Source organism: Porites lutea, chromosome 13, assembly GCF_958299795.1.
Source record: "Porites lutea chromosome 13, jaPorLute2.1, whole genome shotgun sequence".
Taxonomy (NCBI): domain Eukaryota; kingdom Metazoa; phylum Cnidaria; class Anthozoa; order Scleractinia; family Poritidae; genus Porites; species Porites lutea.
Window position 1 is genome coordinate 5,529,597 of NC_133213.1, and position 24,641 is coordinate 5,554,237.

A 24,641-nucleotide genomic window follows, 5' to 3' on the forward strand; every position below is an offset into this window, starting at 1 on the left:
GAATGACTCAGAAACCACCCAGGTAAGGGGACTTTAGAGAATTAAATGTAATAAAATTTCCTGGGAAAGCATGCCCCCGAACTCCCCCTAGAAACGTGCGCCTTCGGCGTTAGTTTAGGGAATCGCGGTCAATATTTTCCCTAGATCCACGCATGACCTCTATTTCTTAAATGTTCTGAAACGCTTTCGTGCATCTGCTACTGTTTTTTTTTTTTTTTCACGATATAAAAGTAAACTAGATACTCAGCCCACCTTGATATATTTTCTTCGCCACTTCAGATACAAAATCAGCATTAACGTCTTCCCAAGACTCTGCTGTGAAGACGTGATCCTCATCCAATTCACTTGCCATCTCATTCAACTGCCCCAAAGAATACTTTTCACCCACACCCATGGCAAAAACTGTCACGTTCGATGCCTTCAAGGTAATTGTTGGCACTTCGATATCATCTGTTGACTTTCCACTTGTAATAGCGACGACAATATTTGAAGCATTGACACGAGACGAACCTGCACTGAGCAATGTCTCTCTTGCACGATCTAATATTGCACCCAACGTTATCTGATTTTCGTTCGGAAAATTGGCACTTAAGTCTGCCTCTACGCTCATTAACTCACTTATGCTGTAAAACGCATTTACCTCGCCAAAAACAAAATAGATGCAGGTCGTATTTGCGTATAGGCCAAGGCGATGAGAGACACGAATTGCAAACTTCATTGCGGAGGAGAAGTTGGCTTGTCCCATGTTAGTCGAACCATCCACCACAAATGCAAGGTTCAGGCTTGCAGAAGCACAAATAGCTACAAATATGAAATATTTAGTCACAGTTAATTAAAGCTTGACACAATAACCCTCACCCGTTCACACGATAATAAAGATGATTCAAACCACTTCAACCTGAATTGCGAGTGCACTTGCATTTGCATTGTTGTAAAGAAAAATATTGGTATCTCTGTGGCCTGTCGCTTGTGAAAGGTGACGCGTGTGTACATGCCCAGCACAGGGTTTCTAGCCTTTTACCTGTTCAGCATGTTACGTTATTGAGAGACGAAACAAGCGAGAATATATTACACCGAGCACGTGGGAAATCTATCCCGCCGGCTAAGACTAATTGGAACTTATACGCGATTACGTCACACAACACACTTTTAAAGATTTAGATTTATCGTTGACAAACTATGAATGTTGTAACCATGCAATCACAACATGCCAAAGTTCAGGACTCGCGAGCATAAGCTGCACGACCACAAACTGATTACTGCCTCATTACTGTTGTCAAATGCTTACAGTTGAGTTTATTCAAATTTGATTAATTTTTTCCTCGCAGCACAAAAATATTCCAGAAATATTTCTGGTGCTCTAGGGTTTCTGGGTTTCACTGGGTTTCACTTCTTGATGCTACTGTAACTGATTTTCATGTGCGTACTTAAATAAAACCGACCAATAATTCTAGCAAATATCATTGCATCAATCTGGGACTTTTATCTTTACTTATATTTAGCGATTAGAAACAGAGGACGTTATTAACTCATCGCTCTGGACAGAAGACCGATCACATCTCCCTAAAACAGTAACAAATTGCATTTTTTAAAAAAGCAGTTTATTTTAGTGTCAATGTATTTAGCACAAAAGTACTAATTGAGGACCCTATATTAACGTCTCCTACTGGAGACGGGACTGCCATTTTACGTGGTCATCCGAGCCACGTGAAGGTCTACCCGTTTGTAGGGAAAAGGCAGTACCTTCATTTATCACTTATTTTAAGACACTGGGTGTCTGTCCCGTCCCCAGATTCGCACCCGCGACTTCCCGTTCTGCAGTCAAGAGCTCTACTGACTGAGCCAATCCTGCCGCGGTGAAGCTAAACCTGAAGCTAAACTAACTTACCGTTCATTTCACAGATGTAACGACGATGATTGGAACATGTATCGTCGTTCCATTTTCCTCTCTCTTGACTTTCGTAATGAAATGGATATATTTCAACACACACCTCACCACCAACATTAGGTTCACCACAATTCCAATTCGAGTAACTAACGCGGGACCCATCAACCCACAAAAATTCTGTCGTTCCGACTCGGAGCAAGGATAGGCCAATCCATGCACGATGCAATATATTGGGCGCAAGAGCCAGTTGCTTGGCCTCTGAGTTTATAACCGCAAGTCTAGATCCCACAGCTTCGCAAGCGGATTTTGCATGGGGCCAGGTTAAGTTGTCAGAAGAAAAGTTGTAGCAGTATCCATGAACACCTTCAATCCAGCCATCTGGGCATGAAGCTATAACAAACAATTAAGGTTTTGTCAACTAACATCCCTGGATAAAAGTTGATCTTATCCTCCTCATCATCATCATCACTATCACTATCACTATCATTATCACTATCACTATAATTATAATTATAATTATAATTATAATTAATATTATCATCATCATTATCATATTATTATAATTATCCTACTCATCATCATCATTATCATCATATTTTTTTTCATTACATATAGGTTTTTTTGCCAACCTTCATACATCGTACATAATAATATCTCAGAATTTTTACATATATCAATGACATATATTTAAACAAGACTGGTCCAAGAACCCATCCTTGTGGCACACCACACGTAATTGTTAAGTAATCTGAGCTGGTTAATTTGAATTTAACAATTTGTTTTCCTCCTAATAGGTAGTTTCTTAACCAGTCTAGTCTACCCTAGTCCAGTCTATCATCATTACTATCGTTATCATCATCATCATCATCATCATTATTATTATTTTTAAGGAAATGATATATAATTGACAAGAAGGCATGTATCGCTGCTATTTCGGAATGGCAGTCTTTGGAGGTGAAGGAAGGGAAATATTCTTTAAGTAATACAGTTGTTTGTACAATTATAGTTTCGTTATCTAGATTATTACAACTTATTAATAATCAAAGAACGAAATGAAATAACGGAAAGGTAGAGATCATACATATTTATGGAATTTGGAAATGCATTTTTAATCAATCTCTCTCTTTTTTTTTAATGTCACTGGCTTGTCAGATTTAATAGTTAGAGTGGCAAATATTTCTTTTTTGGTGTGGTGCTGGACTGAATCAGTTAAACCTGATTAAAAACACCATTCAACAGCTGTCCAATAAAGTGACCAAACTGATCAAATATGTTAAATGGGGCTCGATTTCGACTCGATTAACATGTCGGCATCCGTTTCAGCGGGCTGCTAATATAGCAATTATCAAGGCACGACAAGATCATACCATCATTTGATATTATGTCGTTAGAACCATTATTGTATGCATCAAGCTTTACTTACTATCATTATTCTAAATTTTTCAAGAACTCTGCGACAAAGTACGTCATCTGTATTTGATTGGATTCACTCAACCTTGAACCTCGCTATAAACATACTTTTTCAAGGAAGTATTTATCTAAACGCCCTCACAGACTTCATCTAGAATATTGATTCTATCTACGAATTCAAGTGTCAGACCTTAATGTGCGTTTCTATTAAGATAACCGTGCTAATCGTAAATGATCACTCTGATCACTGCCTATATCTGCAGTTTTCTTTATCGTGGTCAAATTTCTCACGATTTCTTTATCGGCCTAAATTTCTTAACTAGTTTCTACAACGGTGCGTAAAAGATCTCTACTGACTTGGAGAGCCTCCCATTCTACTGGCCATGGCGTCAATAACTAAATGAAGCCTACATCTTCGCAATCGCTTTCGATTTCAGAGTTTTTCCTTGAAGTCCAATTGATAACTAAAAAGTCAGGCATTTAATTCTTTGAATATTTTTGCGAGAGCCAGTCTTTCCGTGAAAACCAAAAACTGAGCTGTTTCAATTCGCTTGGTGAGTATGATGGCCATTCACAAAGTTAATGTTACATTGGTGATGCAAAAATGAAATTTCCCCAGCAAATATTAGTCAAGACTTTAAAAAGAAAAAAAAGGTATTTTTCCCTTGGTTTCGTCTCGTGATTGTTTATAATTCAAAGAAGTACGACGTAGACATGTAAAACAGAACAAAGGTAAATTTAGCTGACATATTCGTTATAATTGTTGGAATGTTAATATATGAAAGTTCAATACATTTTATTATGACAGTTCAATAGAGTTACTATTCAATGACAAGACAGGCGATACCGTATTATGTTTTTATACGTTATTCTGTAGCTGTTGAAAAGGCATCCTAGTTTAATTCAAGCCGATACTTTCGGTTCGTTCCGCTTTAATTGCCAGCGCTGTTTAGCAGTAAAGTCAGTCAGCTTTGAGTGTTAGCCGCCATAGAAACTAATCATTTAAAACTTCAATCATAATAAAGGCGATCTAAAATACTGCAGCAAGTGTTTCTGGATGTCAACACTTTCCCTTGGAATTCTGATCCTAGCATAAGTTAAATTAACTGTCCACCTTTAGTTACCTTGAGTATAAGCGAAAGTTATCCACCTATCTGCAATCAGAAATAGTAGAAAAGCACCAGTGATCCAGGCAAACTGCGACCTTCCAAAAATGCAGGATGCAGGCTTTATAAACGTCATTTCGACGAACGGACCACAGACAGGAAAGCGCTCCCTGTGTTTATTCCGTAGATGGCATTTACTCTATTAGTACTTTGTTGTTTCTTGTATGTAAAGTTATTAATCATTATTGTAGAGACAATGAATTGCTTGATAACTCTTGCGTAAAAAATATTGCAGAGAAATTTCGAGACAGACATAGATGTACGACCGAAAAAAATACGAATTTCGTATAGCATCAAAGACCAGTTAAATCGAAGTAAACTTGGAAAACGAAAACGTATGGAAAGTCGAACAAATTTGGTTGGGAAATTTATTCACAAAAATATATTAAATATTTCGATTAATTTGTTAATTGACTCATGTCTCATTGTATCATAAATAAGCTACAATGCAGTCTCGATGGAATGCCCAATTGGTTCATTGTAAATCTTGGGTGTTCATGTTTTGTCTTGTGTTGTGTATTTGAAGTTGTATTTCTTTCTTTCTTTCTTTCTTTCTTTCTTTTTTTCAATGTTTAGCTATTTATCCATACATTTATTTTCTTGCTAGAGGCCACTGTTTAATTGGATGATTTGTAACCCGGTCGATTGTAATAACCACATTTGATTTATATCAGTCATACTACGGTCAAAATTAAAAGATCGGAAACACTCTAAAATCCCATCACTGTCTTTGAACAGCCATAACCAGAAGAAAGAAGACGTTCAGATGTAGAGGGTTTTCAAAATCAATTGAATCAGACGTTATTTAGACGTGCTAATTATATAAACCCATATCAGTTGGACAATAATCTTCCCTGTGGATGCAGCTTTGGAAGACTGCAATGGCGGCTTGAAGTGTAATTAACTTCCCTGACAAGTGTCACAGTTATGACGATTTAAAACAATTTCTTGAACCTTCCCGTGTCGCTTTGGAATTTCTTTCCCCTTTTTATAGCCAAATGAATATTTTTAATCGAAACAGAAAAGTAAGCGTTCCATTACTAAGGTATACTAGTTATATGAATTAAGCCTGAGGGTTACAAATAATAATTTATGTACCCCACGCAGTTAATGTGCTCGGTCGTGCATGCCTCGTTCGATTACCGAAGTCAATCGTCAGTCTTGCTGAGCATAGAGCAAAACAACACAAATCTAAAGACATTCCTTGTTCATTAAAAAGCAGGAACTTTTTCAAACGTAGTAGTAGCGAAGATCAGTATTTATCAACCGTCACATGTACGCGCAAACTCACACCCCCACGGCTTCGTACAAAGACATATTTAGAAATTCGCAATGCTATCCGCACAAGTGAAGCCTTGTGTTAACATTGAGTATATACAAATCTAACCAGATAAAAAAGGGCTGTCTCTGCGCGCTCAGTTTATTTTGATTGGACGCGTCACATTATCATCTATCGGAGCACAGTAGCATTCCTGAAGTTAAACGGAAATGTTCTGTTTCTTAGGGCGCTTTATAGCCAGAAATCAGAACTTACCGGTTTAGACCAGTCATCTTGAAAATGAAGGAGCTTATTTTCGAAAATTTTCACCGAAAAACGTACACCAGATTTACACTAGAGGAGGTTTTTCCCGGCTTTGTAAAGTGTAAAATAGAGAATCGGAAATGGGGAACGGGAAACGAGCGGGGGAAAAGGGGAACAAAACTTAACTTAAACACTTACCCTCTCAGTGCCTTCATGATTATCCCTTCTCTGTTTTGTGTCCATTTTTTGTCAGCTTCTCGTTCCTCGTGTTAGTTACGTTCCCCGTTCCTCGTTGCGTCAGATCCGTTACCATTTTCCAGGTTTCCGTTCCACGTTCCTTGTCTGCATCCTTCCGAATTCGAATTTATTCAGTTTTTCAGGTTGGCAGGCGTTAACACGCATCAAAATAAGCGTTGAACTTTCAATTGGATGCAAAGTACAGCTGGAAATCGTCGAAATTTAGGAAACCATCTTAAGTTAGCGGTCATAATTAAATTTGACTGCTACAATTATCGTTCAAAATACAATTTCTAAACTTCACTTTCAATCCGTGGATCCTTTTTGTTAGCATGAGATGCCTGGACCATTTTAGCACGGCACAATAATTTCGTGGGAAGACAAAGTGATTGTTAAGTCTATCAGTCAATTTTATTCGAAAATTATAATCAGGTAGTTGAAGCCCCCGGCCTTGAACAAGGGTAATATATAGCTTGCAAAAAAGTGAGGGAGCGTAGCTATGGCTTCCAGATAATCTTAAGGATCGCTTAGATCACCGGATTAGGTTGTCTGAGATCAAAGGAAAACACTTCGAAGGGACCGGTCATTATTTATCGCCTGGGAGTGGGGGGGGGAGGGTATTTTTTTTTGGGGGGGAGGATCACTTGATTTTTTGGAAAACAAAAGGGGGGATCAGTCGTTACTGAGGACCCAAAGGGGGTGATCACTGAAAACTTTGGAAGGATTCAAAGGGGAGACCATTCAAATTTGCTTGGAAAGTGAAGGCATGGGGGTGATCGCGAAAGTCATCAAATGTTATTGGGGGGGGGGTTACTTCAGTGAAGTAACATTCAAAGCGGGGATCGGCTGAATTTCACCTTGTTTAGCACCAAATCCTCCTTGTTTAACCGGTGGTATTATAACCTGCTTGTGATATCGTGATAAATGCTGGGACCTGTTATGTAGCCTTTACAATACTGCCACATGCACCGCTATGTCGCCACAAATCCCACCAAATTCACAAAATATTCGTCTCGATATCAGCTAAATTTCAAATCAGGTTTACGACAAATGGCAAGCGTGAATTGCATGTTAAAAAATTCTCCAATTCAGAAACTATGAGCAGATAAAACTTCTAAAAAAATCTGATAGACGAACCTGAATGAATAGCAAACGACGAAAACTTGGTCACGTGTGCCACTTGACTGTTGTCGTAAACGTGATTCTAAACCAGCTCTATTCACTCATGGAAGTAACCGAGGTTAGAGAAAGGTAAAAGTGATTTCAAGGAGTTGAGATCTCCGTGGATTTTCTCTATTACTTCGTTGAAGGAAAAGCAAATAAATTTGTCCACCTTTCTCTCACTGTGGTGAACGAAAGCCATGATTCCTCGTTAGTCTTACATTGAGTTGAGAAATTTATAATATTTGAAATTGTAAACTTGATGAAAAGGAAGAGACTGAATAATCATGCAAATGCGATGCTTTTTTATAAGAGCAAACAAATAAAAGATAGGATGGTTAACAAATATAATAACTTTAAGAGCTGACAAACAACTACAGTTGAACCCCATTAAGCGGCCACTCTTGGGGTACCGGCAAGTGGCCGCTTAATAGCGGTTCGTCAAAAATTAAAAATCTTTGGTAGAAACATCACTTTGTTTTGAAACAAGCACCCGATGGGAGCACCACTGAGCGAATTACTGGTTCACAATCGGTCGTCACTTTCTATCTCGCACTGTATTTTCCATCATGATCGTATTCTTGAAAAGCCAAACTAAGTGTATCGAGCGCTTGATGGCCGCTTAAACAATGAGAGAATAGCCTGCCAGCAAGCTCTCCTTGGGTTCCCGGAGAGAGCCAGTCACAAGTTTTGCTCATTCGAGCTTATGACGAAATTGGCGGTTTTACCGACATGACAATAGGCAGCTCCAACGCAAAGGCGTTTTTGAGCGACGCTTGTGACTGGGAGTGGAACTTTTGCATTCTTGGGCAGTGATGTCCAAATTTTCTATCCTACTCCGCCGCAGACGAACTCTAACCCAAGCTATTTTATGACCAAAGATTAAGGCTATGTTCTCACATTATACTGGATAGCTTTTCGTGCCCACACGAAAAGCTACCGGGTAAAGTATGAACACCCTTCCGATATGTGACTCTTCACTAGAAAGATCCGCAGCTTTGTGGCTCCATTACAGAATTCGCGCCAAAATTACAGTTATTGTTGTGTAAACAGAGGCCCTATCCAGTATGGTTTTCGTGTCGGCGCATAAACGATCAGACGGTATCCTCCCCCGAACAAAAGGAAAGACACTCCCCCACTCAAAGATGGGCGTCTTACTTGAGTCAATGAAGGTTGATTTGTCATCGAATAAAGCTGTTACATATATCCTTGTGTTCGAAGCTTAACGACAAATTGAAGTGTAAAGAAATTATATTTCTGAATAATATTCTTGTTTATCTCCTGGTGACTGTTGCAACATTCGAAATATCATTGACACAAGCACTACTTTGTCCACTCAAAGATGGATAATTAAAAGAATTGTGACTTCCCACTCAAAGATGGGCGTCTTACTTGTGTCAACGAAGGTTGCTTTGTCATCGATTAAAGCTTTTATCCTTGTGTTCGAAGTTTAACAACAAATTGAAGTGTAAGGAAATTATATTCCTGACTAATATTCTTGTTTATCTCCTGGTGACTGTCCAACACAACTATGGTTAAAGGTCGAAGCATATTACAATGGAAAAAGCCTCAATTCCGTTTGCGTTTCCTCCGAATAGCCCCCTAGAGCGGTGACCTGTTTGACACATGCTATACGCTCTTCAGTTACCAACACAGTTTTGTTATAATTGTCTACCAAAATTTCCATATTTCTAAATTGGTACTGAGGGTCCATCATCACTATATTTTCGTTTCTTCTCCGCAAAATTACAATTGCCAAACGTCGAATGGTGTTCAGTGCTCTCACTTCATATGGAGGTTAAACTAATTATATTCGTCTACATTTCAGGTAAGATTTACTTAGTGCTTTCGACTAAGAAGATTTCTAAATCCAGGGTCCAAAATATGTTTATTTAAAAAAGTAAAAAAAAGAAGAAGAAACTTAGCTATGCTACAACAATAACTAAAATTCAAATGGTTCAACTATGCAACACAGATATGACTTAATATTAACGTTTGGTTCTGAAAATCATCAATTTAGATCTAAGGAGAGCCGCGGAATTTGTTGCCTAGAGTACAAAAAAAAAATAACTGCTTGTTCTCTTTGGAGGAGCTTGTTTGGTGGTAAAGTCACTGAATCCGGGGAAGAGGGGCAGGGGTTGAACCAGACGGTACGCTAATGCTTAAGACAATCCAGCTAATTCCAACAATAAGGAGAGATGCGGAACGTGTTAGGGTAAGATATCTTTAAACGCCTTGGTTGATATGATTATTATGATCAATTATGATTATGTAAGATTATGATTATGATTATGATTATGATTATGATTATGATTATGATTATGATTATGATTATGATTATGATTATGAATAAGATTAAGATCACGATTAGGATTAGGATTAGGATTTTGTTCGTGAACGTGACCGTGATTATGATCTGAATTGCGATTGTGATTGTGGTTGTGATCGCCATCAGGATCGTGATCGTGTCGTGATTGTGCTCATTACTAACAGTGTTTACTATGGCTATGGATTATTGCAATTATGATTGCCGTTATCATTGTTATTATAACTTTAATTTCGCGTATTAAGTTAAACTAGTTGCGTTCAAATCATTTTCTAGTTCACATCCTTTCTCGGAGCTCTGCTCAGAGATGCACCAACGAAGGAAGGCAAGTGTTAAATTCATGCTTGGAAGTCTGCTACTGTATCAATGGGAGAATCCAAAACTGCTGCAGAGTACGGAAACACTTCACATCTATGACAGAGGCTGAACGAACACGTTATGTGGAAACCGTACGACGGGTCTCAACGGAAAGTGCGTATCGCCAGGAGTATCGTCGTATAATAAATATGCATCAAAGGCTTTTCAGTACAGGAATTCATCAGAAAGACCAATTTCTACCATGGCATCGATGGTAATTGACTCACAATGCAACTTTTCCCTTAACATTTATTTTTTTATCATTAACCTGTATATTCCAAATACGGTTGCCATTCCGTCGAGTGTCAATACTGTCTACAGGCGGCAGGATTAACAGTCGTTTTTTTTTCTGAAATGTTTCAAGTCAGCACAACCTGCCACCGTGTGCAAAAAAAAGTTTGCTTTTACACCACTGGGGGAAAAGAAAGTCTTGAGGGAGAAGTCAAGTGCTCACTTGTTCGTCCTGAGCAATCGAAGCTAACATTTAGAGGGAAAAAAGTCATAGAAGATAATCTGACCTTGATTATATGATGATTACCAACTTCTCATGCTTGTGATCTATCATTTAAGAGAATCTTCCATTATTCCTTGGTTGATCTCAGGAGCTCGCTTGTGTTTCAAGACGTACGGGCCTGAAGCCATATCTTAAAATCAACATATTTTCATTTTCCCGGCTTTAATCAGTCTATGGCTATGTTCTCACTAAGCGTTTGCACCGGGACGAATACCATGCATACCTGCTAGGACTTCTGCACACGCAGGAACGGTGATTTCTGTAACGGAGCATGAATGTGTCGCGCCCTCGCCGATCTGGCTATAAAGTGAAGAGTCACATATCAGATAGGTGTTCATGGCAGTACTATAGCTAATAGGGCTTTTCGAGTCGAAAAACAATCCGGTGAAGTGTGAACACAACCTAATATATATGAAATGCAAACATGGCGAGCATAAAACAAATTTTGTCGCCATATCAGTACAAAAAAAAACCGGCTATTACCAGAAAGGGGCAGACTGAGACAGACTGAGACAGACTGAGTATTTGTTGCATATATGACCAAGAACGATCACAAAAGTTCAGCGAACACTGGAACTTGTTTTTTCTCTATCTGGTTTATTTCTCTACTTTCCTATCACAACAGGTACCTTCTTCGGTACGAAAACTTGTTGCGTCAAGTAGATTGTCGAGTCACTCTTGCCTACTGGGACTGGAGTCTGTTTTCCATGTCACCCTGGAATAACACCAGTGACAGAATCTGGTACCCAGGCCCATCTGGTCTTGGAGGCAACGGAGTGATGGAAGAAGTGGTGGCTGCGTCACCGATGGACCATTTTCTAGGAACGTTTGGCGTAAAACAAATGGACGATGCCTTAGGAGAAGATTTAGCGGTGAGAAACAGCTTATACCTACATTTTCAATCCTTCTTTTTTTTTTCTTTTCATCTCCAGCTCCAAATCCTGCCAACAGATCCTTCCTTTCCCTTGCTCGAATTTGGCGCACTCAAGAAAGACTCATGAATCGAGTGAGATCCTTTTTGAGCATGCCCAGCATGTTGCCAGAATATAGTTTCGAATCCAGACCTAATGACCGTGCGCTAGCTACGGCGGGCTCAGTTCTTACCATTGGTTTATCAATAAAAGGATGCTCGCACTCGAAAAACCAGTTTGGCGAGAGAAAAAAGGTTGCCTAGTCTAGAAACTCGAGCTGTGGTGATCTCAAAGGCTTGACCAGATACAGGCAGAGTCTCTTTTTTTCTTCCTCGATCAAGACGAGAAAAGGAGAGTTTGCTGGCAGGGTGTCAGCACCATTTCTACGGTGTTTACTTTGCTCTCTACATGAAATGCGTCTGGCCTTCGGATGTTTATAAACACATTTTCCATTGTCCTTCAATCAGATTTTTTTCAATTTTCATCGATTGTGACAACGTGAATATCCACCTGTCTAGCTGTATTATTGATCTGCTTCTCGTATTTTTTTGGTTCTTTTCACTAACATTGTCCTCATTATTTATTTTTTCAACACAGGATTGCCTCCCGACATAATAGCCGTCTACATAACTCAGTACTTTCAGCCTACGGACGACGGCTTCAACAGGTTTGAGCTTAACCTTCGAGTCAACCTCCATGACACCGTGCACTGCAGAGTGGGAGGAGACATGTGCCGGATGACATCAGCCAATGCACCAGAGTTTTTTCTCCACCATGCCTTCATCGACAAGATTTGGGCCAACTGGCAGGAGTATAGCCATCAACACATGATAGCACATTTCTCTAATCTAAGCTTCGTAATGACTGGAACAAGATGGTATCGACCTCGCGATTTCATAAACACCCACGATCTACCAGATATTCAAATACCCCAAATTATAGATGGTAGGAGAATATGTGTTTCTTATGAGGATCCAACACGTTGGGAATACAACGAAATCATGAGACGCCTCAAAGGTAATCGCATATTACAAATTACATTATTCAATGTAAGTGAGTCAATAAATTGAAGTTTCACTGCAGGCGCTTTGGCAGCGCCACAAACGTTTAACCTCTCATTTTTGTTAAAAATATTATTACTGCAGTTGTAAAAATAATTATTATTTTACCATCATCATCATCATCATCATCATCATCACCATCATTATCATCATCATCATCATTATCATCAGCATCAACAGCACCATAACAGTAAGTGTCTATTAACATGTTCTCTCGATTGAAAAATTATTGAAGAACAATTAAGATTGATTTTATATCTTGCGCGATCATAACCTTGATTCCTGTCACCTACCTGTTTTTTATATAGCATTCATATTACAAGGACAAATTTGGTGCTGATCATTCTTCGAGGTTAAAGGGTTAACCTGGCTTCAGTGACGGGTCTTCTTGCAGGTTTTCAATTGTGTAGGAGGGCCCTCTTGTGGAAACTAAAGAAGATAGACCTTCCTGTACAGTATTCAAAAATTTTCAACTCTACTAAGCAGGTAATTTTTCTTTTATTGCTTTAGATATGACGCTCCGAGAACTTCTTCAAATTCCACGACACTCGTTTGCTCCCGTCAATAATCGCCAGATGCGATTTTTTCTTTCTGATTCATTTGGAATTGAAACAACGAATACGTTTATACACTCCCGTAGTTTCTTAGAAAACCATACCCGATTCCAGACCAAATTAGGCAAAATCTATACCCGTTTTCAGAGTGTAATTACGCAAAACCATACCCTTTGGGACTGCACATATATATATATGTCTTATAGGTCTTATAGAAGGGATCCCCCCCCTGGATCATTAGTCTGATATACTATCACCATGTGATAACATTACCCAAGACAATCCGGCTTGGCACTGAAAGTCTACCACAAGCTACTTTTAAAAATAAAAAATAGATTTCTAAAAAAAAAATACGAGTCGACAATAATGTATTTAAATTAACCAACATGGTATAAATACGTTTCGAGGAAGTTCTTTTTTGTGTACTCGTTGTCTATGCATTTTAAAATAATTATGAATAAATTGATTAGTGGAAAAAGTGTTCCCAACATTAATGTCACTCTCCCCGACTGAGGTCGCCATGTTTCAGTTTGGTCTTCAAAGCTTAACTGGATTTAATTTAAAGTTATGACCCTCCAAATGATGACAGTACATGTAAAGCAATAGCAACTGAACACAAGACACGATATGGGTCGCTTATGCATATTCACTGTCAGCCTTTCAAGTGACTTACCTTGTATTTTTTGTTTTCAGCAAATCAACCTTTTCTCAAAAGGTCCAAACGTTCCATGCCATCTTTGGCTATCTTTTTTCTCCACCATGGCCATAGCGCACTAAAACGTCACGGCGGCCATATTGGTGTCCCAAACAAATCCTCTGGGAGTTGTACTCTTTTCTTATGCAAACGCTTTCTTTTATTCCAATAAATTTGCGTAGATACTGGCCACGTGAGTGAAAACACTCTAAACTTTGCACACTTAACATGACATTAAACAGGTGAACAGTCGTGACATTAAACAGTCAAGCGTGACTTTCTTTTTTCACCATTAAATATGTGCATATTCGTGACTTCAATCACGCTTCGCGTGCTGTGTTCGCGTGTTGAGAGCGTGATCACCTATAGCATCAAAATCTTCTGAAGGGACACAAATGATCCCCACATTTGACCTCAAATGATTCCCGTGTTCGGTTTGGTAAAAATCCTTGAAACTTTGTGGACTTGAAGCCCCGTTTTAAAATGAGAATCTAAAGAATGTGGCATGCAGGTTCTAACACTCTAACCTGTTTATTTTGTTTCTTTTTCTTTTTGTTTGAAAGGATATATACAACATATCAGGTACAACTTGTTCACATACATGGGCACTGGACAATCGGTTCAAATGACTTTCTGTCAAATAACCTGAGAGCATCCTGTTATTTCCCAACACTGCATATGGTAAATTCCTAGCATTTCACCAAATCTCTCGCCTCAAAATTCGTTGGCCACCCAAAGAATTATTAACTGGTACCCAGAAACAGCTCACCAAGTTTAGGCAACAGAATTTGGATGTGATATTGCTTTGCAGTAATATCCTGGAGAATTATTAAAGTATGTAGAAACCGATTACTTGTTGAATGGTATCTAAGCTTGAAAATGAACTTAACGACATTGTTTATTTCTACCAGTACATCATGACATGTCATCTTAACAAACAAAAACATAACATCAACAAAAATTATTTTAGGTAATGAGCCAATCGGGATTGTCACCAAACACTATTTTTACATAAAGGAAAGTGAAATGGAACAAAGGCTTGGCAGTTTTTGACTGTGATTCACTTTTTCCTGAGGGACGCCGCCGGGAAGGTTTTGTTAATACCCTGCAATACGAAGGTGATTTTTCACTATTACCTTAATTTTTTTCGGCGCATTGTCGAAAATGTTATTTTCAATCATTAGAGTCACTTTAACTGGCGATTGTATATTTTGGGGGCGTCAACTCCGTTTTGCACAGTTGACTAGACGTTACCTGAAATTATTTGGCGACTTCAACTGGACCAGCTTCATGAACTGCAGTTGTGAAATGTGAGGCAGTGTATGAAATCCTAAGCGAAAAAAAGTCAAAATAGCAATAGGGGTTCGTAAAGTGAAGGTGTCAGTATTGATTTTATTTTCCTTTCTGTATTCCAATTGCTTAAAACACGCTTGAAGACGCTTTTCATGCACGGTTTCAACATTTAAAATGAATTTCTGTTGCCAGCCTTGAACATCTTTCTAAATCACCATTTTTTTTTTTCCAGAATATGATAACGTTTTTTTTTCCTTTTTTTAAATAACGATTTGCTTACGATCATCATTTCCTTTTCAGCCATAAGAATGACCAAAATCAGTAAAGAAATATCTTAAGTATATGAATAAAACATGCACAAAGAAAAAAGTTAAGAGGTTTGTCTTTCTATGCGTGATCAAAGAAAAAGTCATGTTGTTTTCAAAACTTTTTAAAGCTGATCCTATATCTTATAGGTAACATAGAGTTATTTTGATGTCGCCCGGGCAAAAACGATAATTATATTATGACATGTGTTTGAGATGTATTTTATTTTTGCTTACCCTTTTTAGTTTAAGTTATATGCAAGTTATAAATCTGTGACTGGAGGTTGAACCAGTCATGTTATTGAAAATTTGGGAAACAACTAATATTGATTTCCTCCCTCTGCTACAAGTTGAATCACTTAATTAATTTGTTCCGCGGCTTTTCTCCAGTCTGTTTGTGTTTCAGTGCACGAGACGTACATATTCAAAATTATTCGAACAAAATAGAAGCGTTTTCAACCCTGATGTTTTTAAGGTAAACAAACATCAAGAAAAAAATAACCTGCCTACCTGCATGGTGCTCGATAAGGTCAATTCACAACTTTCACGTTACCCATATTACACCTTGTTTACCTCCATAGTTTTGCATACCATTAATTTTCAATTTCTCTCGCGTAGTCGTCCCAAAGAAGGCAATTCTTTTATACAATTTTTGTGGATAGCATGATGTATTATGGGCAATGTGAAAATGGTGTATGGTGAAACACCACTCTTTTAATCATTTTAATGTCGTTTTAGTTTCTTTTTCTTTTGTTTTCCGTTATTCGCAGATTATGAAGAGCTCAACTACTGTGCTGTTATTTTCCATTTTCGTGCTTTGTGTGGCAGGTAAAAAGTTTTAACTCTGTATAGCGGTTTCAAACACCGCATCTTCGCAAAAAAAAAGTAAACAAATGTTTATGCCTTGGATAAATTCGAGATCCTATCTCAAGAATCAAGAAAAGTAATTTCTTTTACTGAAGATACATAATAACGCGCGTGACTGCTAGAAGAAATGGATGTCGTTAAATTTAAGTGTACCGAGGTCCTTAAAGATGGGGTCTGTATGAGCATTGAAATGTGATTTATTATAAATAATTCTAATAATGCGCTTTTGCAGGATAACAAGGCGGCGGAGATTGATTTTATAGGTCGAAGCCCAAACTACACTGCAGTAGCAAAAATAAGGATAAATTAAGGAATAGTAGAGCATACGTAGAGACGATTTAGGAAGAAAGAAGCTTCATCTAGATATTATACCGATTGACTTGGCAACTTTTTTTGCAACGTGTGATATTTCCGACTTCCACTTTACGTTTTCATCGAAAATTACTCCTAGAAAATCTGTCTACTTTACTTTAACAATATTTTGATTATCTATATTTATTTGAATATTACAAACTGAACGCTTTTGTCTTGGTTTAAAGACCATAACTTTAGTCCTTTTAAGATTTAGAGAAAGCTTGTTTGCTTTAAACCAGATCATTGACAGTTTGTCCATCTCTGAGCTTAACATATCTGAAAGATAGTTCGGATTTAATAGATTAGAAGCATTGTTGATGTCGTAAACTTACAGTAAGAAAAGTAGAGGTCCGAGGATAGAACCCTGAGGGACCCCACAGAAGATTTCATTTCTTAACGAACGGTGGCCATTATATTCAACATATTGCTTTAGGCGTTCTTAAACGGGTATGTTGCTCGTGCTCGTGCTTTTTGTGTCCTTACAAGGCATCTTGTGAAGAAGGCCGAAACATTTCTTTTATTATGAGTGTTTTTTTTTTTTTGGCTGGACAATTTAAAGTGCGTACGGCTACTCGAACGGGGGCACTTCAAAGAAGATTATCCAATCACAACGTTTTTTGAAAATAAAAGATTGTCAAGTTGTTTCGCAAACGGACCAATAACATTCGTAATTTTGAGGGCTAAGAGGTCAGGTATGTTCAAACGGTTTTAAAGTTTTCATCGGTTGCATACTTGAACCTTGAATTTTATTGATCCGTTTGCAAAAAATACTAATGTCGCGGCGCATTTTAAAGCAATATTAATGCTTTAATAATGATTAAGTACCTGTATCATAATATATTAAGGATCTCTCCCTTTACATGCCACACTTTATAATGTTATGGGTCTCATACTTTAACTCCTCCCAAATGTGATAGAATATCATCATAATATGGACCAAAATCGATTAGATATTTAAGGCCTACCTTATGGAATTCTCTTAAAGATCTCGGGACCCAATCTTAAAAAAAAAACAACTAGGTTGGCGTGCATTCATAATCACATCTTTTATGCTGCTCAGTTTTATAAATATTTGATTTTAGTGTTAAGTATTTTAGGAATGTTGTATTTAGTATTTTAATTAGCTTTTGATTAGTAGTTTTAGCTCGCTAAAACTAGCACCAGTGTAATAATAAACGAGTTTAAATAAAGATTCTAATGATAAATATTGATAATTTATATTAATTTTTTTTTTTTTTCAATCAGGGGTGTTCTCTCACAGGGGAAGGAATCGTAGATACACGTGTCGCAATGAACAGGAAGGTCTACCTGTGGACGGTCCGTGCGGGGAGCAGTGCATTTGCCTCGATGGAAGGCTAGAGTATTGTTGTAGAAAACGAAAGAACTTTGCCTCAATGACTCGAGGTGAAAGACTACGATATGTAAACACTGTCTACAGGGCCTCTACGGATCGGCGGTACAGAGGAAAATACAACAGACTAATTGCCATTCATTCAACAAATTTTATGAGAGGTATTCACGATCGACGGCAATTTCTACCTTGGCACCGATGGTAAGTCTTAATGAAACGATCATTTCATATCCTTCAAAATTGCTGGGTTGTCTTCATGAACTTGTTCCCAACCATCAGCTGCACAGCCTTTTCCCTAACGCTTAATTTCAAGGCACGCAAAAGCCAACAGGGCCGAGAAAAAAAAAGACGTTATGAGGCATCTCCCTTTCTTTTTATGCAGTCCGATTAGGATGTGACCACTAGTCTCTTGAGGGGGAGGTATGAAAAGAAAGTCGTTATGATGTTAAAGTTTTCACTTAAAATACACAAATACGCATGGTTTAAAGATAATGGTCGAAGACCACGACTTTGATTTTTCGACAGCGATTGAACTACATTTATGTTTTAAAGGATTAATTAATCAAGTATTAATAATTAATTTATAACAATGATAATTAGAAAGGATGTAATCATCATTTCACAGGCGCGGGAAAAACAAAATATGAGTTCCCTAAGGGAATTAAACCTATGATCACCTTCATACCGGTCGGATAATCTGACCACTGAGCCACGTGGAATTTCAGAAATTTCAAATCGAATAAGCGCCCTAAATATCTATTGTTTTGGTTTCGTCAATGCGCAGGTATCTTCTTAAATACGAAAATTTACTTCGAGAAATCGACTGTAGAGTGACATTACCGTATTGGGATTGGAGCCTGTTTCCTGGAGCCGTGTGGAGCCAAGGGGAAGATGAAATTTGGTCGTCAAAACCTTGGGGACTAGGAGGAAATGGACAAAGAGGTAGAAGACCTGGCTGTGTTAATCAAGGACGATTTAACCGAAGAACATGGCGCGTTACACCCTCGGCTCACAGAGATTGCCTTAGAAGGTCTTTTGGAGGTACAACTGGATTTTATTACAGTGTATGTTATGTCATCGTCAAACGCTCCCAGAGTAGCAATTCAACACGCTAATTATAATTGGCAGTATATCTGATGCAACTCAATCACATCCTGAATAAATGATATCTTTTTTTTGCCTGAGAATTTTTACCAGGGGAAAAAAAATTTTGTTTAGATATTATCACAGTGACAATGTACGTAATGCCAGAAATATAATTATTATGGAAAAAAAGGTTGCTATTTTATATTGGGGCAAGCCCATTGTTTGCCTTTCTTGTCAGCGCCAGCGGGTTAAGAGGAATTATGAGAAGCCAATTAGAAAAGGGCCATACATTTTGAATAAATAATGAATTGTTCTTCTCTTGTTCTTATACAGCGAAACCACCGGATATAATAGCTGTCTACCTCACTAAGGCTTATTCTCCAAGACAGTTCAGACAGTTTGAGTTGGAACTGCGCGCCAATCTTCACGATACATTACATTGCAACGTAGGAGGCACAATGTGCAACCAGTATTCTGCTAACGCCCCAGAGTTCTTCCTTCATCACGCCTTTATCGACAAAATTTGGGCAGATTGGCAAGAAAAGGGCACTGAACATATGGACGTTTATTTCAGAGATCTTCCCTCTAGAACACGTATGCAAGCAGCGCAATTTCATCCCCAAGACTATATAGACACCTTGTATCTACCCCACCCCGATGTTAATAGACGAAATGCAGAGAATATCTGTGTCATTTACAAAGATCCCGTGCACCCAATGTACGATGAAGTAATGAGTCGCCTTGAAAGCTTAACCACCAGAGAAGTTCGTCAAATTCGTAGGCGTGCATTTCGTCCGGCGACCTCCCGACAATTGAGACGTCTTGGAGTCAAGAGGAAGGAGCGACGTCAAGCAAGGAGGCTGCTAAGGATGATCGAACCAGGAAGACAACATCGAATCCTTACAAAATCCCTAAAAACAACCCTCGACAAGATGCTTGGCTTTTCTTTGAAAAGTATTCCATTTAGGGCCAACTCAATAAGAGATCGGCCAGCTAGAAGTTCAGTTCTCAGGGATGTTCGATGGTTGGCGAATTCACTCAATTCCACGACAATGTCAATTGGAAATTTTGGAGACTCCGCATCTGCTAACATCTCCTCTACTTTGGTGTAGAGTAGCTCAGTAATTCAATGCGATTTTTATTGGAAGAAAAGAGTGGACAAATTTACTGATTATTCAGTGTTATTAGTCAAGTGAAATAAGTAAAAGCAGAGCAAATAAAATATATTACATATTATTCGGTTACATGCAGTTGAATTTTTTTAGAGAATGATTCCGACTTCAACCTGTGGTGATCCAGGGGGAGGGTGGGTGCATCCATGGAGTCCGGATCTCCTGGATCGATCAGAGTGGAAATATTTCAGTTTAGTATAGAACTTTAAAAATCACTGAGTGCGTCATAAATTGAAGGGTCCAACTTTTGCTAAGAAAAAAAAAACGGACAACCTCGTTTGGAAATAACAAGCTTTAAACAGGCTGCAAATCGTTTTCAAACACGGGTGGGAGAAGACCTTGCCCTCGTGCTCAGTGAAAACTCTCGTAGCGCTTTTTTCCCCCGACCAGATCGATTGAAAGAGGATATCCGAGGTTGATCCTAATGGTGAATTCAGAAGGTAAATTCAACTCTTGTGGACGAAAAAAGAGAAGTTTGCATAATATATAATTTGTTAATCCCATCTCTCACACTAATTTGTACAGTAAGGAAATTAAATTTTCTGCATGACAATTAGTTAGTTAAATCTTTCATTTTCTTGAGGAGCAGAAGCTATATTTCTTTTGATAAATAAACAACAATTTTTCAAAAATCGTATTTCTATTGGCCATTGCGCTAAAACTAAATAAATCCCCGAGTCAAGGGCTCGACTCTAGTAAACTTGTAAGTATTGTTTTCAAGGATACCTATTCAACCAATTACGAAATAGCACTTACTAATTCATTGTCGGAAGATGTAAGGCTTAAAGCTTATCAAGCAAAACACGAATTTGGCAGTTTTGTTTAAAACGTGACCTCTCGTAAAATGAACAGACGCTCATTCTGCACGAAAATTAATTTCATCAAAAAGGCCGATGAAAGGTAAGTCCTTGTAGGTTAATGAGATCGTGTGTCTTAAAAGACTACTGTTTGCTCCTTAGTTTTATCAAAAATAAGCAGGGGTAATAACTTCACAGTAGTGTAAAACGACGGTGGAAAGATTACACGCGAAAATTTTCTAAAGAAAAGGAATCTGTACATGTACGTGATGAGCAAACTATTCATCGATCAGCGTGTCTGAATTCCGCTGCAATTTAGCGAAAATTAAGGTGAGCTTATAACAATAATCAGACTCTTTTGATATAGAGAAACCTTTCGCAATCACTATTTATTGCTATAGGATTATAACAACTCTTTCTTTTTTGTTAAAAAAAAAACCTTTGTCTCTGAAAATCTCACAGGAAAATTTGGACCCTTTAGGGATTGTAAAATGTCTATAAATAGTACATTTACAGAGTTTTTATTGGAGTGCAAATCTTCCTTCCTTTATACTGTCGCTGGCTCAATAACCTCTATCTTTACAACCACCGCACTAGCCTAGAAAATCGGTGTCCGACTCTAAGCTCTTCGAGATAAACTGAAGAGAAAGCCTTCCCCTTAAAACATAGAATTGCTAGGTGCTTTGTTTTTCCGTGACAACCCATATATCAAGAACACTTTGACCAGCATCTGAAGTTTTAGCTAGTTTTATGACTATAGATTCAAATTAAATCATCTGGCAACTGTAATTATACTAACATTTACCTCAAAGAATGATTATTATAAGTAAATCAAAACAGAAAAGAAAAAAGGACTAGAAAGTCATTTTATAAAACTCATGCAAAATTTCACGACAGCAGCCAAAGTCTGCAATTTCGCGGGCAGTGAAAATAAGGGGCTAGACCAATGACAGAAATTCACTTAACAAAACTAAAGTATTTGTTTAGATGCTATTTCTGACTGTAGAGAGAATCGCGGTCTTCTTGTTAATAAAGGGAGTACTTCAATCTTCACCTCCTGTTAATTTGTGACCGAGTAAATGCCGGATGCCCTAAAAGAGCCGCCACAACTTGTTTTACTGAGATGGCTTTTTGTTTTGCATACATACGCTGCAGCTGACACTAGCTCTGAAAAGCGCAACCACATTTAATAACTTATTTATGTGAAAGAAAGATTCGAATTAATATCGTCCATTAGCCCAAGTAAACTACTCTGGTGAAGCTGCGGGATAACCCTGATAATAACCAGTAAGGTTTGAATTATTTGCCGAATGCATGTTGCTTTTCAACCACACAAAAGTGTTTTTCCGTTCCTAATAATATACACGAAAAAATTACTCAATTCTGATCGGCTGAGAAAGGAGTGCAGCTCTTCTGTAACACGAGTGCAAAACTTGTAACACCAGTACAAATTACAAATGGTTTCTGATTGGCTGAAGACAAAAGAAACCACCAAGAACCAATCCGATTAGAGTTGTTTTAACAACAAAATTTAAGAAAATGGCCATGGTTTTCAGCAGACGACGACGGGATTTAATTTTGTACGCAAAACAACAATAAAAAAGTTAACAAAATATTCCAAAAACCCGAACACACTAAAAGTACGTCTTTCGGGCTAAATGTATTGAAAATGCGGTGGTAAGAGAAAAATACTGTCAACAAAATCGAGGAAAATGAGAAAAAGAAACTAAAAAACAAGCTACTTATAACAGACTACGCTAAAGTAAAAAAATATAGAACAATTTGCTTTGGGAATCCGTATTCCTGGGATTTGGAATTTAGAATACTGCTCAAGGACCCCGAAGTCCCACGAACAGCTGTATTCCGGAATCCAAGTTCCATTCCTCGGCATGGAATCAAAAATCCAAGAATGTCTACGATTCTACATGGGGCGAAACTACTGTTCCTCGTTTGTTCCTTTGTTTGTTTTAAAACATCTCCTTTGATGTTTAGTCTATGTTTGTAACTTGTTTACCATCCATAATTGCACTAAAACAGCCTTTACTTCTCTCAGTGGTGCAAACAAGAGTAAAGCAATTTGTGGGATCCGTTAACTTATCTTACAATAAAATTTATATTTATTATATACAAACTGTGGTTTCCACGAAACATTAAATAATATATGATTTGTTGACTCCAGTGATTCATCTTGCAAGATAAAAACACCAATAAAGCGACTGAAAACAATTGTTTAACTCGGTAATAAAACTGATCAATACTTCACTTTGGCAGCAGTGGAGTTATGGTAAATTGGCTGCTGTAAGAACGTTTTCTGTTTTATGCTTTCGTTTTGTTTTGTATGAGATCGCTGTTGCAATTAGGTGTATAAGTTGCAAATAATTTTGTTTTTATCTTGACAGGTAATTTTTGTTTTTCCTTTGTTCAAATTCATTGGCATATATTACCATACCCAAAAAAACCGCCGACTTCTTTTTCCATCGCGGCAACCGCCAGTGACGACTACAATCTGCAGAGATATTAGCACCATAGCACCATGATTGTATAGAGAAGTGCACTTTGGCATCACAAAAACGGTACAAACACCTCTCATTTTATTTTAGTAAATGCAAGTAATTCTTTTGGTCCTAAAATGAATTATTTTCTTCAACTAGGACAGTAAATTTAACAATACTTTAAGTGTGGGTGTAAGATCTTTCACTGAAGAATTTAACAATGTTTGTAATTTTCGCCAAGCCAGGAAATCAAACAAGACAATGGTTTGAGGATTATGTGCAATCTTATACTGACAGCATAATTTGCCAGGCTCATTAAGACCTTAAAACAGGTTTTCATAGTCTACTGCTAACTGAAGAACTCCAAAGAACGTAAACTAGATTATTCGAGATGAAACTAAATAATTAATTATAGCAGTATTAATGTCTAATCCACCAGGCCAATACAAGCTATAATGTCATTCCGTATATTTTCCAAATGATTGTAGGGTTTTATTCCAGATTCTAGATTTACCTCATTAACCTTCTTCTCAATTCTAACGGTAACACTCTTACTCTATAGTTTTTCTATCTCGAGCTCCACAATCGTACGTGCAGGTAATTTTAATAAGAAAGTTGTAAACGCCACAATGTACCTGTTTCAATTATTCCAAAAATGATTCCGAAAAATAAAATAACTCCGTTTGCTTTATTTATATGCAGTTTGCATAATGAGGATTTACCAAATTAATTGCAATGTTCACCAACTGAAGAATTCGCACATTTAACACTGAAAGTATTGACAGGATAAATTATGTTTTTCTTGCCAATAGTAAATACCCTTATTCTGGATTTCCCTTAAGGAAAAGCTAGCTAAGATTTTAAAACGCGGTCATCAAAAGGCGAGTTCTCGTTAATTCAACATCATGAACGCCTTCGGGACGGAATTAAGCTTTAATTTCCTGTATTTGATCTCCTTTGTTAAAAATTTCCTAACTTCCTCGGTTTTCTAAATTTTAGCAACTTCCTGCATAATATAGGATCGCCTTTGTTTTCCATGGCAGCTAAAACTACATGTTACATTGCGAGTCTTTTAATAATGGGTCGATATAACAGCATACCACAGTCGGGCGATGCACCCTAT

The 24,641-nt window shown here is 37.8% G+C and overlaps 2 protein-coding genes and 1 pseudogene across 2 annotated transcripts; 2 read left to right on the plus strand and 1 right to left on the minus strand.

Annotated features, from left to right (window-relative positions):
• Positions 1–1,498: 1,498 nt before the first annotated feature.
• On the minus strand, positions 1,499–4,540 carry LOC140922273 (low affinity immunoglobulin epsilon Fc receptor-like). The gene is made up of 3 exons (XM_073372274.1): positions 4,423–4,540; positions 1,889–2,278; positions 1,499–1,563 (listed from the first exon to the last, which is right to left on the minus strand). The coding sequence occupies exons 1-3, from the start codon at positions 4,538–4,540 to the stop codon at positions 1,499–1,501; spliced, it is 573 nt and encodes a 190-aa protein (XP_073228375.1).
• A 4,635-nt stretch (positions 4,541–9,175) lies between these two features.
• LOC140922274 (tyrosinase-like) lies at positions 9,176–17,896 on the plus strand (annotated as a pseudogene).
• Positions 17,897–17,909: 13 nt separating this feature from the next.
• On the plus strand, positions 17,910–20,262 carry LOC140923363 (tyrosinase-like). The gene is made up of 3 exons (XM_073373456.1): positions 17,910–18,172; positions 18,756–19,012; positions 19,391–20,262. Exons 1-3 carry the CDS (start codon positions 18,015–18,017, stop codon positions 20,167–20,169), a joined length of 1,194 nt encoding a protein of 397 aa, XP_073229557.1. The 5' UTR covers positions 17,910–18,014; the 3' UTR covers positions 20,170–20,262.
• The last annotated feature ends 4,379 nt before the right edge of the window (positions 20,263–24,641 follow it).

Coding starts and splice junctions, on each gene's coding strand:
- LOC140922273 (XM_073372274.1), bottom strand. CDS start 4,540: ATGACGTTTATAAAGCCTGCATCCTGCATTTTTGGAAGGTCGCAGTTT. Junction 2,279..4,422: donor AACTTTCGCTTATACTCAAG/GTAACTAAAGGT, acceptor TGTTTGTTATAG/CTTCATGCCCAGATGGCTGG. Junction 1,564..1,888: donor TTACATCTGTGAAATGAACG/GTAAGTTAGTTT, acceptor TTACTGTTTTAG/GGAGATGTGATCGGTCTTCT.
- LOC140923363 (XM_073373456.1), top strand. CDS start 18,015: ATGACTCGAGGTGAAAGACTACGATATGTAAACACTGTCTACAGGGCC. Junction 18,173..18,755: donor TTTCTACCTTGGCACCGATG/GTAAGTCTTAAT, acceptor GTCAATGCGCAG/GTATCTTCTTAAATACGAAA. Junction 19,013..19,390: donor CCTTAGAAGGTCTTTTGGAG/GTACAACTGGAT, acceptor GTTCTTATACAG/CGAAACCACCGGATATAATA.